The sequence below is a fragment of the Arachis duranensis genome, chromosome 10 (assembly GCF_000817695.3).
Source record: "Arachis duranensis cultivar V14167 chromosome 10, aradu.V14167.gnm2.J7QH, whole genome shotgun sequence".
Lineage (NCBI taxonomy): Eukaryota > Viridiplantae > Streptophyta > Magnoliopsida > Fabales > Fabaceae > Arachis > Arachis duranensis.
Window position 1 is genome coordinate 19,693,303 of NC_029781.3, and position 15,510 is coordinate 19,708,812.

The 15,510-nt window shown below is 30.0% G+C and overlaps 1 protein-coding gene across 1 annotated transcript; it reads right to left on the reverse strand.

Moving 5' to 3' along the window:
* Nucleotides 1–3,201: 3,201 nt before the first annotated feature.
* On the reverse strand, nucleotides 3,202–6,884 carry LOC107469378 (probable inactive receptor-like protein kinase At3g56050). Its single transcript, XM_016088755.3, has 9 exons — nucleotides 6,588–6,884; nucleotides 6,348–6,489; nucleotides 5,958–6,029; nucleotides 5,711–5,854; nucleotides 5,486–5,626; nucleotides 4,884–5,392; nucleotides 4,565–4,755; nucleotides 4,326–4,458; nucleotides 3,202–3,992 (listed from the first exon to the last, which is right to left on the reverse strand). The coding sequence occupies exons 1-9, from the start codon at nucleotides 6,694–6,696 to the stop codon at nucleotides 3,397–3,399; spliced, it is 2,037 nt and encodes a 678-aa protein (XP_015944241.1). The 5' UTR covers nucleotides 6,697–6,884; the 3' UTR covers nucleotides 3,202–3,396.
* Between the last annotated feature and the right edge of the window lie 8,626 nt (nucleotides 6,885–15,510).

The window sequence follows — 15,510 nt, forward strand, 5'->3', positions numbered from 1 at the left end:
ACTATTTTATACTAATAATGTATCAAAATTAATTTTTTTTAATATATAAACATATGTCGTCAGTTATATATATAGATATATATTTGACTGTATCAACAAACAAAGGACAATTTACTTATTTAAATAAAATGATCGAAACCTTTACCTAAATGTGCAAAACGGATTGTTGTTACATGCATGTGCAAAAACTCTATTTTATGTAATCCGTGGCAATCCACCACGGTTTCTGAATTGTGCATAAACCGTGGCAGGTTGGGACGATTGATGGGAAAACTGAGTTGCTTGTAAACCGTAGAAAATTCCAGCGTTTTATGAAGGTGGCGTGGAAGGCATAAACCGTAGTAGGTTACCACGGTTTATGAAGAAGGTGAACTGATCATAAAACCTTGTGGATTACAACGGTTTAGACAAATATTAAGAAAGAAAAAACAAATATTTCTACCAATTATTTTTAAAATAAAAAAGGTATATAAAAAATACAAAAAAAATAAATATAACAATTTTGATTTTAAAACCAAAAGTGCCTCACTATTCCTAACAATGGATTATGTGACGATGATTCTAATAAAATTCCACCCAGAAAATGACAATAATCCTTTTGTGAAGAAAAGAACGCATCATGGGTTAATAAGTGCCTTATTTTAATTTTATATGCACTTATTTTAATTTTATAACAGTAGAGAATTAAAGGTGGCTTCTAGGAACGGTGACAAAAATATCACACAAGCGCCTCACCAGTTTTTTTCTATAATTTTAATTAATTCCAAAAAACGATTTTTCAACTTTAATTTTTTAGATTTATCTTTTTTTTTGTATTTGGAGTTCGGCGAACTCTATAAAAATAAGCAAGTTCACTTTAATTCTCGGCAAGCTTCACTCATAATTTTTAAAATGCATATCATCGTTTCCAAAATAGTATATAGATCTACAAATAGTATATAAGAGTACACAAAAAATACACAGACAATAAGCATGGTTTCTTCAAGTATTTTTTTAAATTATAAATTAAAAAAAAACAAGCCATATTTAACAATGGCAACCATTATTATAGTCTCAAAAAAATATACAGGTACATCGAAATAAATATTTAACAAAGATTTTTTTAATTATAAATTAAAAAAATAACTATTTCCCAAAAATAAAATACAACTTATTCCTGGGTACTCTTATGTACTCTGGAGACGATGATAATAATTATTATTGTTAACTTTTCAATCTGACATATTTGAAGTGGATTATTTTTAGAAAATAGTTATTTTTTAATTTATAATTAAAAAAATTCTTGTTAAATATGACTTATTCCGATGTACCTATGTATTTTTGGAGACGATAATAATGGTTGCCATTATTAAATATGACTTTTTTTTAATTTATAATTAAAAAAATTCTTGTTAAATATGACTTATTCCGATGTACCTATGTATTTTTGGAGACGATAATAATGGTTGCCATTATTAAATATGACTTTTTTTTAATTTATAATTAAAAAAATCTTTGAAGAAGCCATGCTTGCTGTTTGTGTATTTTTTATGTACTCCTATATACTATTTGTAGATCTATAAACGGTGTGTTTTCTGACTATAATTGAACCTACATAAACCGTTGTAACCCACAAGGATTTATGACCAGTTCACCTTCTTAATAAACCGTAATAACCTACCACGATTTATGCCTTCCACGCCACCTTCATAAACCGTTGAAACTTTCCACGGTTTACAAGCAACTAAATTTTCCCATAAACCGTTAAATAAGTAAATTGCCCACAAACAAATATATTATTATATGACATAAAGACAAACTCAAGGGAAAGTTTTGAGTGACATTGACGGCATCCATATTATTTTTGTTCAAAATAGACCAAAAACGTTTTAATCTTTGTATGTTTAATTGTATGTTTAGGATATGATTTTTCAAAATTTTCCGATGGGCAGAATTGGACGTGCTTGGGTCAAATACGTCATCTTCAAATTAGCAACTTCCTTATGGTAAAAGCAATCACCATCATGTTTTTTTCTTCGTCTTAATTAAATTAACATCCAATTGAATATGATTTATCTCATAAAATTTGTAGAGATAAAAATAAGAGAATAATTATCTTTTAGATTAACGTTTATTTTTTTCATTCTAAGTAACCCTTACTAAATTATAATCTGAATTTCATTCATTTGAACCTATTACAATTTACATGTAATTTATGTGGTGAAGAGTCTAACCAATATTTTTTATAATAAAAAATAAATAAATACATAAAGAAATTTCAAAAAAAAAAAGTGAACAAAAAAAATTTATGCAAAATTTTACGCAAACTTAAGAAATCTTCTTATCTAAAAGGGATGTATTATTAGAGATATAATAATCATCGTCGTATTAACTTAAGTTAAAAAAAATGATTTCATGACAATTTGAGTAAAATAATGTATTAAAATTAAAAATAATAGACTATTTGAATATATTAATTTATTATGTATTACTCTGTCTAAGTCTCTAAGATGATAATTATTTTGATTTGGAGAGAGCATTATTGAAAAAGAGCAGCAATAATGCCGCGGAAATTTTCTGCTGTTATCTATAATTGACAGGTTGTATTTGCTTGGCACTTCATAATTGGCATCTCTTCATACTTCATGGTTTATATTAGTAACTAGCCCTCTAGAAGACTTTGACTTTGACTTTTTCAATCAAATATACTACAAAACAAACTTTCAACTTTGTCACACCACAAAAAATATTCTTGATAGAAACCTATGTTTAACAATTCATATGTAGATGAGTAGACTACACAAAAAAAATTAATTTCTAAATCAACTAATAGAGTAATATGGGTAAGAATATATTTATACATATATTGATTAATATAATTTTAAATTAAATAATTAATTATTAAAATAATCAAATATATTAAAATAGAAAAATAAAATAAAAAATTGTTTAAGTAATATAATAAAAAAATTTTGATATGTCAAAAATGTATTTTTATATGCGGTGATTAATTAATAATTAATTTTTTGTATACACGTAATATAAAAATTGCAGTGTTAAGAAAAATGTCACTTCTGTTTGGAAGAACATAATAAAGAAATTTTTATATCTTTAATTCACCAATCGAAAAATTAACCGATATATAGAACCTATTTTTTTGTTTTTTTTTCATTTTTGTTAGTGCAATTTCATACACCATAATAATTAAACAAAGCACCCAAATAAACAAACAAAAAAATCACCATTTTTTTTTCATCCCTTAATCTCCCTTATGTACAAGTGATTGGCCACTCCTACAATAGATACACAAGATTTGTATCAATCTAACGCATGATTACCTTTTTCCGTACCTTCAAAGATGGAAAAAATGGTAAAAAGATCCAATGCTTACAATCTTGCATTATTTCAAGATTTCACTCAGCTTGCATCCAAAGAAGAAATCTCAAGCTCTGCCCACCAAAGTGGTGAAAGCTTCGGAACGGCCTGTTCCGGCGTAATCTTCGTTATCTCTCTCAATCTCTCACTCACCTCTTTCATTGTTGGTCTTCGCTGTGGATCGCGATCCATGCAAGACTTTATCAAAGCAGTGATTCCCTGGAGCTGTTCTTCTTGGAAAGACGATAGTGTCGGATCAATGATTTCGCTGAGCGACCGGCGGTTGCCTTGTAAGAAGGGCAACATCCAGTCTCCAAGAAAGCCACTATCTGCCGAGGAAGGAAGCCGGCCGGTTACTATTTCAAGTAATATGACTCCAAAACTGTGAACATTACTTGTTAATGTAGTGTCAGTGGTGTGTTTTCTAGCACCGGCTTTTGTGTCGCCCGGAACTATTTCATTCAGGTAACTGAAATCTGATACTTTGGCAGCATAATCGTCGGTGAGGTGGATAGCTTGAGAGTCAAGGTTGCTATGGGCCATTGGAGGGTCCAACTGGTGCATATGTTGCAAGCAGTAAGCCATTCCCATTGCGACTCGAAGTCTTGTTCCCCACTCCAAATGCTCGGCTTCTTTTACTGAAATTCGCAACAAAATCCGATATGTCAGTTTTTTACTTGAAGGATGCTAAAAGAAGTTCCTCAAAAGCAACAATTAATGCTTCCAAAATTTAAACATATGGTGTTACAGCAAAGTTCATATTAATAGCAAATTAGTCCTAATATGAATGGCTAAAGGTAAATTTGAGTAATAGAACAAACTTCAATAAAAACTGAATGTATCTTGACCAGAAACTGAAGTAAATACTGTATAATACCAGCAGAGTTGAGAGTTACATATTTGAATTGGTGTCTACAAAATCATAAATTTACTTTCGACGAAATGGCATAAACAAAATGATAGGTACTCACTGTGTAAATGCTCAAATAGTGTTCCATTCGGGGCATATTCGAAGACCACCATTCTGGTGAAGGGTTCCTCTTCTTCACAAAATCCAATAAGATTTACGAAATTCTTGTGGTTCATTTTCGATAGTGTATCAATCTGAAACCATTATTGCTTATAAAGTTAGCTTTGACACAACTACTTAAATTGACAACCTGAAAGAACAAATACTGCATTTTCCTTTTCCTTTTTAGTGATTGCATACCTTCTTCCGAAATTGCGTTTCTGAAGTCTTTGACCAATTCTTGGAGTCTTCCTTTGTAATAGATGCTACAGCTATTTCAACACCACTAGATAAAGTCCCTTTGTAAATTGTACCAATGGGCGAAGTGCCGATTACATTACTGAAATCTTCACATGCTGCCTCAAGCTCGGATCTCTTTAACTTTGGCACACCTGAAAATGAATGCTGAAACCTTCATATGATGAAATTAAACATAATACAGCTCCAAGTCGAAGCTCCGAATTCTTAATGCAGTGTGTGCATGTCAATGAACTGAACTACAAGAAATGTGTAGAATTACCTGTCACAAATGCCTTTTGAAGCTGTCCACTTAATCCTGTCGCCCAAGGTTTTACAGTAGCTACCTTGTTCGTTTTACAGAGATATATCCCAATGCTTGAAACAATAAGAAACGCAGCACCACCCAGAACTCCGGCCAAGATAACAGCTAGATGACTCTTTGATGATTTGGTTTCAGGTTGTGTCTTAGAGCCTGAAGTTGAACCGGTAGGAGGGGAAGCAGAATTATTTCCATGTGGTGAAGCAGTAGGAGGAGCAACAGAATTGTTTCTATTGCGAGAAACAGGCTTTAGCCGTGGTTGTGGTTTTTCCGATGGAGATGGAGAAGCAAAAGGAGGACTTGACTGTGAGGGAGAAGGAGCAGAAGCAGGACTCGGCCGAGGGGAAGCTAAAGAAGGATCTGGCTGAGGGGATGGACCAGGGCTAAGAGGATTAGCTGCTGCACGATTATGAATATCGCCATGCTCACGAGATTGCAGTAGCCTCCGTAAACTGTTTTGGCCAACATGCCTTTTAAAAAGATGTAAAAAGTTAAGATTGTGAATCAAAGAAGAGAATAGGAAACAAAACAAGTATACCATTTTCAAATGCTTGATAACATACCATGAGGCGTATCTTTCTGTACAAGCCGGCATTTTATCAGAATTAATCAATTGTTTTTCGTCTACTTGAGATTCTGAAAGCATACTCAATTTGTTAATTTCAGGAGAGAACCCACCAAGAAGATCATTGTTATCCAGCAAACTGCAAAATGAAGAAACTGTGTAAATAGCAGCGAAAGGCATTTGAAACGTGTAAAATTGAATTGTCTCAAGAGTATAATCCTACAGGATCGATAACGAAATATTACTCCCAAGATCTGCAGGTAGAGGTCCACTGAAGTTGTTGTAGCCCAAATCCAAAACCTCCAATTCTTTCAAGTGCACAATACATTCAGGAACTATTCCGGAAAAAGAATTGTTTCTCAACACACTGTAACACATTTATCAAAATGTTAAAAGAGAGTATTAAAGCATTCAGAAGGAGCTGTAAATCCGCAATGTAAAATGCAACCAAGTAATGATTGGTTTCTTACATGGACTTTATATGAGCAAGGTTTGCGAGCTCCGGCGTCAGAGTTCCTCCAAGACAAAGATCTTTCAAATTCCTGGCCAACCAAATAGAAAAAGCAAAAGTTCTCATGATTAAGCACTCCTCGACAATATGAACACTACTCATTTGATTTAAAAGGACATGATTCAAAATTATTACATCAACCATCCACCACCGACCAATCGATCACTCAAAATTACAGAGATTTTATCATATATTTACATGATTCTGAAGAGTCTCAAATAGTCAAAGTACTTACATAAGCTTGGAAAAAAATAAACGAAAACCAAAAGAACAGACACAAAACCTATCAAACTCTGATATGAAGATCAAATGTCAAAAGCAAATTGTAAATACTGAATTGAGAACTTACAAGACCACAACTCTTCCATATGAGGAACACTCAACACCAAACCAAATGCAAGGGTCAACAGATACTTGATCATCAACCCAATCTGACAAAGCTCCAAAAGGGTCACTCACAATCCTTTCCTTCAACTTCAATAGAGCTCTACCTGCAAAAACACACAAACCCCACTTTTTTTTCTTCAGCTCCTTTTTCTAATAATCCCTTTGATCCACACAAAAACTTGAAAACACTAAGAAAAGGTACCTTCTTCGTTCAAAGAGTGGCATATACCAAAGCTCTGAAACAACAAGCACAAAGCTAGAAGGCTAAGAACTCCATGAAGATCCCTGAATTTCCGGTTCTTCTTGCTCATGCTGCTGCTGATGCTTCTTCTTCTTCTTCAAGTTGAAAGGGGAAAATAATGGATAAAGGAGAAGAACCCAGATTGAGATTTTGTGGAAAGAAACAAACTTTGAAGAGAGTTTGAAATGAAATGAATGAACGAGTCTCGGAAAGTGTCCAAAAGATGCAACTATGCTGTAAAAATGGAAAACATGTTCTGAAGCAAAAACTAAAAAGCAATAAAGTTTTTGAGTTTGGACTCAAACAAATGGATTTTCAAAGCGCGTAAGATCACACAAGTCGCATAATTACATTTAATTTATGATACAAGGAAAAAATCTTATAAAATATTTTATATTTTAATAAATAATAATATATAATATTTTTAAATTTATTTCAAGAATACATATTAAGAACAAGGTTGAATACATTGATATATAATGATATTTAAGTGTGTCAAAAGGTGTTTAAAAAATTTTTTAATAGATATGTGTTTCGCACGAATGTCGATAAATATCATATCTAAAATATGTTTGACACGTAAACACAAATGTTTATTAAGTTTTTCTTTTTTTTTTCTTTTCTTTCACAATCTATTGTTAATATGCAAATGTAAATATCATTTTATGATGGCTATGAATCTATGATTTTGATAATTATAATAGTATAAATGTGTGTAATATTTGAAAAGTGTAATATTACTTTTAGTTATATTATTTAAGTATTGTCAAAATTTTATAATCAAAATTTATAATAATAATAATAATAATAATAATAATAATAATAATAATAATAATAATAAATTATTTCACGTATTACCTTTTAATAATTCTAAACCAAAATTACACAATAAAAAAGAAAAAATGATAAAAACTACAACCATAAATTATTAATTTCACGTTATATACTAAAAGTATAATAAATAAATAAATAGTTTGAAGCGTTACTCACCGCAAATTGAAGCGGGGAATGGTTCTAAAATGGTAAGAAATAAAAGAGTAGTTTTAGGAGGCATTTCCATGTGCCGTCAATGAATACGTGGAAATTGGAATGACAGAAACGCTTTTGCTGTGAAATTAATCAAATTATTCGGTGCATGCATGATGCATCGCTGTAATAACGAAAAATGTAAAAAAAGAAAAAAAAAGGAAAAAAAGAAACCATGTTACTTCATATGACACAAATATGTTGCGTATGCAAAATGCAACAACAACAGCAACACACATCATTAAAAAATATTTGATATATTATTAAATCATCTTAGTAATGATTCAAAACATCCAAATAATATTGAAATATTATATGTACGTATATTATTGTAGGTTATATAATTTTCTTAATATTGTTGATTAATTATTGGCTCAATTATATTAATTAGCGGAAAGAGAACTTTCAAAGGAAAAGAATATTGATATTGAGAAGTGTTGAATACCTATTAATTAACTCACAATTTCTTTTTATGAAATTAATGCAATTTGGTTTATTTTATAATTTATATTTATACAATTATTCAATTAAATTTATGCATTCAAATTAAATAAATTTTTAAATAATAAATTTAAAAGTTAATCGTTTTTGTTAATATAATAATACACTAATTGATTATTTGTATAATTTTTTTTTTAAATGTTGACAATAATGAACTCTCAAAACTAATATTAGTTTTTCAAAAGAAAACAAATTCTTTAAAGAAAGAAAAGGTCTTTAGTAGCATACTTAAGAATTAATTTATTTTCATCATATCATAATGGAAAGGAGGTGGAGAAGAGTTATATATAATTTGTTAAATTGTTAGAGAAATTTCTTCCATATCGCCCCATCCCATAATCCTATGTAGGTAACACCATCTGGATTTTGTTGGATGAACGGTGAGTTTGGATACTATTGTTTATTTATTTATTTATTTATTATTCCGAGTTTGGATACTATTATGCGCCGGTGACTTGACTATGAAGCCAAATGTAATGATAATAATAAAAATAAAAGTGCGTATTTGTCTATTTTGTTAGACTCGGTAAATAATCCATGGCTGAGTTTTATGGCCTTGAATTGAAGCTTCCATGGAAACTACACTCTTTTGTAGTAGAACATCTCTCTGAATCAAAATTTTGGTGTGTTCATAAAATAATTAAAATGATATTTTCGTATATATATGCTTGGAATTTTGTATGCCAATTTGGAATTTGCCGACTAATTGATATTGGATGTCCTCTTCCACAAGGTTGTTGGTATGTTAGGTGTCATCTAGTGACTAGTATGACCAATAACAATAATAAAGTTGAGTTCTTATGATATTTTTGGTGTAAATAACTAAATATGAACAGTACTCGATTTATTTGGCTTAAAAAATATCATAACCATTTTGCAATGAAAATAAATGCATTTTAAGGATTTGTTTGGTAAGTGGGTTTAATTTATGCATCTAAAACATATAGACAGTCACGTGCTAGTGATGCCACTGTCCTTCATTTGTTAAGACACAATTTAAAAGGCATAATAGACATTTATTTTATATTTTTAAAAATATTAAATATAAATTTTAATTTTTTTTAATGTTATTTTTTATTTCTCTTCGTCACTTGTCTTAATTTTTCCAATCTCTTTTTAGCTTCCCTTTTTATTATTATCATCGGCACCACCATCTCTATCGGTACTTGTGAGTCATGTAAATGCTTCGGTGGTAGTGTACAGTGTACTAGTATTAGTGACAGAGCTAAAAAGTGCGGTAGATTAGATATCTAAGGGTGTTTTATATTATACACAAACCAAACACAGTTTAAAGATGTCTTTGATTTGTGTCTTATAACATTGACATTGAGAACGGAAGACACGGAAAAACTAAACATATTTGATACTTGGAATAGAAATATAAACAGATAAAAAAGTAATTTTTTGTTTAAATTAATTAAATATATTATTTATCGAAATTTGTAAAACAGAGAGTATTTATTGATATACGCGATATGTCATATTTTGAGTGCTATGACTCGAAGTTCATTACACACATATCTCAGAGATTAAGAACTTGAAATATGACACAAAAAACCTGAATATATTCCAGATACACCTGGGATATTGCACAAAGACAAAAACGGGTACTTTGTACCTGAGATATGTGCATTAGAGAAATGGAATCATAGTATCTAAAATATGTATATATAGAAAATGGCTTACAAAATTCGAGATACATATCTAATTATCTAACTATCTCTCCATCTTAGATGACTACATTAAAAAAAAAACTCCATATAAAGAATTTTTTAGTTTAATCATTAGTCACATTACATCCATTTTTCTACTCTCAGTCTTTATACTTTTTCTAAAATTACACATGGATAATAATAAATTTTTTTGTAGTAATTTATCCTAATGGGACAATAGAAAATGGTGAGAAAGGTGTGATATTTGAGAGTAAAAAATATTAAGATGTTGTGTAGTAGCGAAAATGGATTCTCTTAATTGTTAAAAAACATTGAGAGTGTAAAACGTGATCTCTAACCTTTCATTATTTTTTCTTTCATATTTATTCTTGGTCCTACTTATCAAATTAATGGTGGAAGATCACACTTTACTCCTTCAATTGTTAAAAAAAATTGAGATGATCCATTCCCGGTGTTGACTCTCTAGATGCGCTAAAGAATGTCATACTAAGCAACATGAGGACAATAAGTTCCAAGGAGGTTGGAAGAGTTGCATATATATTTTATAAGCACTGCTGAGTAGAGGGTTTACTAACAAGATATTTTGGCTCAAAGTTGATCAACATGTGAGGGTAATGTTCGATGCACATGTTAGGCTAATACCGCAACATGTGATGGAGTGGTATACTGTGGTTCATGATACTAGCAGTGGTTGTGGGTCGTCCTCTTCCATCTCACAGGTAGTTCTGATGGAGGCAATATCTATTCACTTCGCTCAGCCTCGAGATAGTATCAAAGAGGATGATAGTGACTCAGATTCAGAGTATGTTGCCGATACTGGGTCGTCCAACAAGAGTGATTCGTCTAAAGAGTATGTGTCAGAGACTCCAACTGATAGAGGTTCTTGATTTTTTCTTCCTCCCACTTTGGTCATTCTACAGTTATAAGAAGTTTTAATCCATTATCACACTTTCAATTTGAACGCAATGTAGCTGGATGATCCTTTCAACTTTAGCAATGGGGAAGATTATAATATGGATGCGGTATCAATTTTGAGTGGGTCACAGGTTCAGGAGTAGGGTTGTTGTTTTGATAGCAATGAAGAACTACAACATTCGAAAGAACATTGAATATAGAATTTTGGAGTTAGATAGGCTGAAATACCATTGTTGATGCAAGTAATTTTCTGTTGGGTGTTCATAGAGTCATCATGTAGCACTTCGACAGAATTTGAACTACTGGTAAACAATGAGATCTATGAGTAATTTTGTAGCAAGGTGCATAAGTTTGGAGGGAGCATATCTGTTTGGCACTAACTAAGTCTTAAATCCATACTCAATTAGATAGTAGTCTGATCTGCACTGTCATCATGCTAATAATACATGCTAATACTTATGTTTCTATCCTCCTAGTTGCAAAGTGCAGTGCAATAAAATTATCATTTTAAGACATCCCATCAAAAAATGTAGATGACGAAGTAGAAGGCGATTACTCAAATTTACGGTGATTGAAAAGAGTCGTATAACAAAATTTTCGTCTTATTATAATCTTTGTAAGAATGCCTCCTTAGCACTATACACGATCCTGTTAAAAAGTTACCTAAGTTTAAAAAGTTTCACAAATGAGTGAATATCTCGACTGCACCCATTATGTATAGTCGTCTATGTATATCTCGGGTAATATGACCACGTTCCTTTAGCGGACGTATCTCGATACCGAGCATCCGTTGTCGTATTTGTGTCATATCCAAAGTGCATTCAAGATGCGATTAGATTTTCTTGTGTCATATTTCAGATATTCAGTCACCAAAATATATGTTTAATGAATTTTGGGTCACAGCACTCGAGATGTGACATGTTGCATATATCAATAAATACTTTCTGGTTTACAGATTTTGGTAAATAATATATTTAATTAATTTAAATAAAAAATCTTTAAAATGAGGGATGCAAATTTGTGAAAGAAGGATGAAGGCAGAGGGAAGAGAGACGAGTGACAATAAGATAAAAAGTTATAAATGTCCTATAGAAAGTTGAGAATTTGATGATGTATGTGAGTGTTAGTTGTTACTATTGAGAGGAAGAAAGAAAGTGAATTAGAAAGACTAGTTTTGATATTTGAGAAAGTATAGAGAATCAACTACTTCACCATCCAACTTGAACAACTTTTTAAAAATTAGATTTTTGAATTTGTACGAAATAGGATTATGACATAACCTTATTTTTACTACGTAATACACATACACCTTTGTGAATGTAATTATCATTGCTGAACCTGCTCTCATCGTGCCGCTGGTCCATGGAGATCAATCGCCCGTCGTACGGAGTTGTACCCTCTGCCATACCTCATCTTTGCGTCACGCCAAGCCGACTTCGTTAGATTCTCATCACTTTGGAGTGCGCTGGTTGGGGCGGCCATCCTCCATTTGTCTATATTGGAGTTTTTTTTGCTGCGTCACCGTTCTTCATGCTGGCACTGTCATTGATGTTGGGACCATCAGAAAGAACGAAGAAACATCTATCTACAATACAAAGAAACATCCATCTAAGAACAAAGAACATACGTAATTCTATATTAAAAAATATGTATCTAAGAACAAGAAACATTCGTCGAAACTAGTTGGGAGGCGGCGGCACATCTGGGGGACATCGTCAGTATATGGGTGGAAGTGGGAGAAAAGTGGTGTGTTGTTGTTTTTTAGATTTTACTAAGTGTGAAAATGGAAAAGTAAATTAGAATTATTTCTAAATAAAGTGGTGGGATGATTTTTTATATTATTAGGTTTTGTTTTTGGGACCTGCATTAGAGTTAACAGAATTAGTTAGTATCTAATTGGTTATCTAACAAAATTATTGATATTTTATGCTTTTTTTTTGTCTGTCCGTTTTAATCAAACATAAAATACAAAAAAAATTGAGTTCTGTCTACATTATAACCAAAAATGAAATATAGAGATACAATTTATGTCTATATCTCTTTTGTTTCTGAATTTGTTATCCTCAACGTCTTATATAGCACATACTAAATGCATCCTAGTTCATTAGTAATGAAAAAATAAAAGCAAAATAAAAAATTTGGCCTAACGCTATTATTGCTTTAGAAAATAATTTTGTTTTCCATTTATCTGTTACCTAAAAAAACATATTCAAATAATGTTTTAGTGTTGTTATCTTTAAATAAGAAAAGTATCAATTATATTTATCAGATATAATAAAATTAGAAGAAAACTGGGTGTATAAATATTTTTTCCTAAATTAAATATCCTTATTTATATATGTACTAGTGTATATTTCCGTGTTTTGCATGAATAATACATAAAATTATATAAATTTTTTAGGGATAATCCATAAAATTATATAAAATTTTTTTATTAAAATTTAAATGAAAAATATATGTAGTAATTATTATTATTATAAATATTTTACAACTTAAAAATATTAAAAATAATTAATATTTATTTTAATCAATTTGGATTAGTTGAATGATTATCTCATTTGTCTGCTTAAGCAAGTATTTGAAGTTTGAATCTCACCCTTGATAAATAGAGCATCAATATGTAGTGGATTAATCTTTGACTTGCCGAGTTAAAAAATCCGTAGAAAAAAATTATATTTGTCTTTAAAATAGATTAATTTTTCATTAATAGCAATACTTATGGACTTTTGTCTTTGTTAAAATTTACCTAGGACAATTTTATTTGTTGGTATCGTATTCATTCTTAAAGTCAAAACAATATGATCAACATTGTTAATTGTTAAAATTTCACATTTTATGAAATAATTTTTAAATTTTCAAATTCATAAACTTATGTCATTACAAAAGTTATTAGATCAATTAATATTTCTTGATAACATGGTGTACCAAAACACTATCGTTGAGTATTAGTTAGTGTGAAGAGAAACCAATAATAACCTTTGTTATTCAATATATAATTTATTCTATTGAAAAATAAATTAATATTTCCTAAATTTATAAATACATTTTCTTCTAATTTCTTACACCATTTTATTTGACAATATTTACCATTAAAAAATAGCAAATGACCATACTATCCCACAATACATATATAATGTACAAAATAATTTCTTGTCTTGAAATTAATTCTGACCAGTGAGATAAAATTTAAAATATTTTTTATTTTCTTACTCAAATTTAAATTTAAATTTAGAATTGATTAATGACTCGTTTTTTTAATTTCAATTAAAAAAATAAATTGGTTAGATGTAAAATATTTAGCATTTAATAATTTCAATCATTTAAATTTTAATTACTAAAAATTGGATTAAAAATTAATTATAAACTTAATAATCAATAATATATATTATATTAGTACATAAATAATAATAATAATATCCAATGTATTAATTATTTATTTTAATTTTGACAAAATTAATGTATAATCTATTGAGGATTGATTTAATATCCAAAATTTTTTTCATAAATTTTGTAATATGTAAAAATAGTGATCTTATTTGTTATTATTATTTAAACAATTTTCATAATTTTTTAATTAGGTAATTAACTTAATTAATAACTTTTATTATTACTTTTATACTAAAAAATATCAATAGTCATTACAGAAAAAAAATATACATCATATATAATAATCCTTGATATATATAGTGTTATGTATATATTAAAATTATTTATTTTAATTATGTGAGTTATTATTGTTATTTTTACTTTTTTGTTATATTAAAAAATAATATTTAAAATTAAAACAGAGATAATTAATTTTTTTAATTTGAATTAAAAAAAATGTCTTGTAAATATATTCAACTTTTACATATAATAAGTGTTATAATATTAAATAGTATAGTGTTTGCTATAACAATGACTCAAAATATTAATCCAATATATATTTAGGTCTAGTAAGACCTCAATGCAAGCAAGATCAACTAAAATTCATTGTTAGGGTCCCAAATTCGATTTAGGTTCATTACCTTAAAGGCCCAATGCAGATGAAGTCCACGCGTCTCCTCTTAAATCGACTCAAATTGGATCTCCGTTGCTAGTTAAGTATGATAATGAGTACTCAGAGGAGTGTGAGAAACCCCCTTCCCATCCCTCACTTCTATTTTTAAAAAAATGCCCCTGTTTCTTCTCCGTCATTGCAAGTTCTTGTTTAATTACCCCTTAGGGAATGCAGATCTTCTCGGTAAACTTTTGAAAAAAATTAACACAAAAAGACATAATATAGCAATCATAAAATAATCAGTTCAATATAATTCAACACAATTTATAACATAAAAATATAAAAACATATTCCAATATAATAATATAACATAATTTTTTGGTGACGATATTGAGCGACGTAGTGACGGACTTGAAAGGCAGAGAAAGTGAGTTAGAGAGAAAGGGGATCGAGGCTAAGAATGAGTCTGAAAGAAAAAGGAAGAATTCGAATTCGAGGCAGAAATTAGGGTTACTAAATTCAAGAAATAAATTTATGTATATATAAATTAGGATAAATTAATAATTTTATTCCATGGGGCGGGTACTTATGTTTGTGTCTTCATTAGGGGTGACAAACAGAAAAGCCTGCCCTGTCTCGCCAAGAGTCTGCGATCTGGTGGGCTAGCCTGCCCCACCCCGCCTAGTAAGGCGGTCTTAAAATTCTCCCCGTCCCGCCTAATAGTAGGCTGGCGGGTTGGCGGGCTCTCATTTTTTTATAAATCATTAAATATTAAAAATATATATAATTT

Bases quoted from the DNA above. Each gene is read 5' to 3' on its own strand.
- LOC107469378 (XM_016088755.3), bottom strand. From the start codon at position 6,696: ATGAGCAAGAAGAACCGGAAATTCAGGGATCTTCATGGAGTTCTTAGC. The intron at 5,855-5,957 runs GTAAGAAACCAA...AATGTGTTACAG, and splicing joins CTTGCTCATATAAAGTCCAT to TGTGTTGAGAAACAATTCTT. The intron at 4,459-4,564 runs GTATGCAATCAC...TAATGGTTTCAG, and splicing joins AAACGCAATTTCGGAAGAAG to ATTGATACACTATCGAAAAT.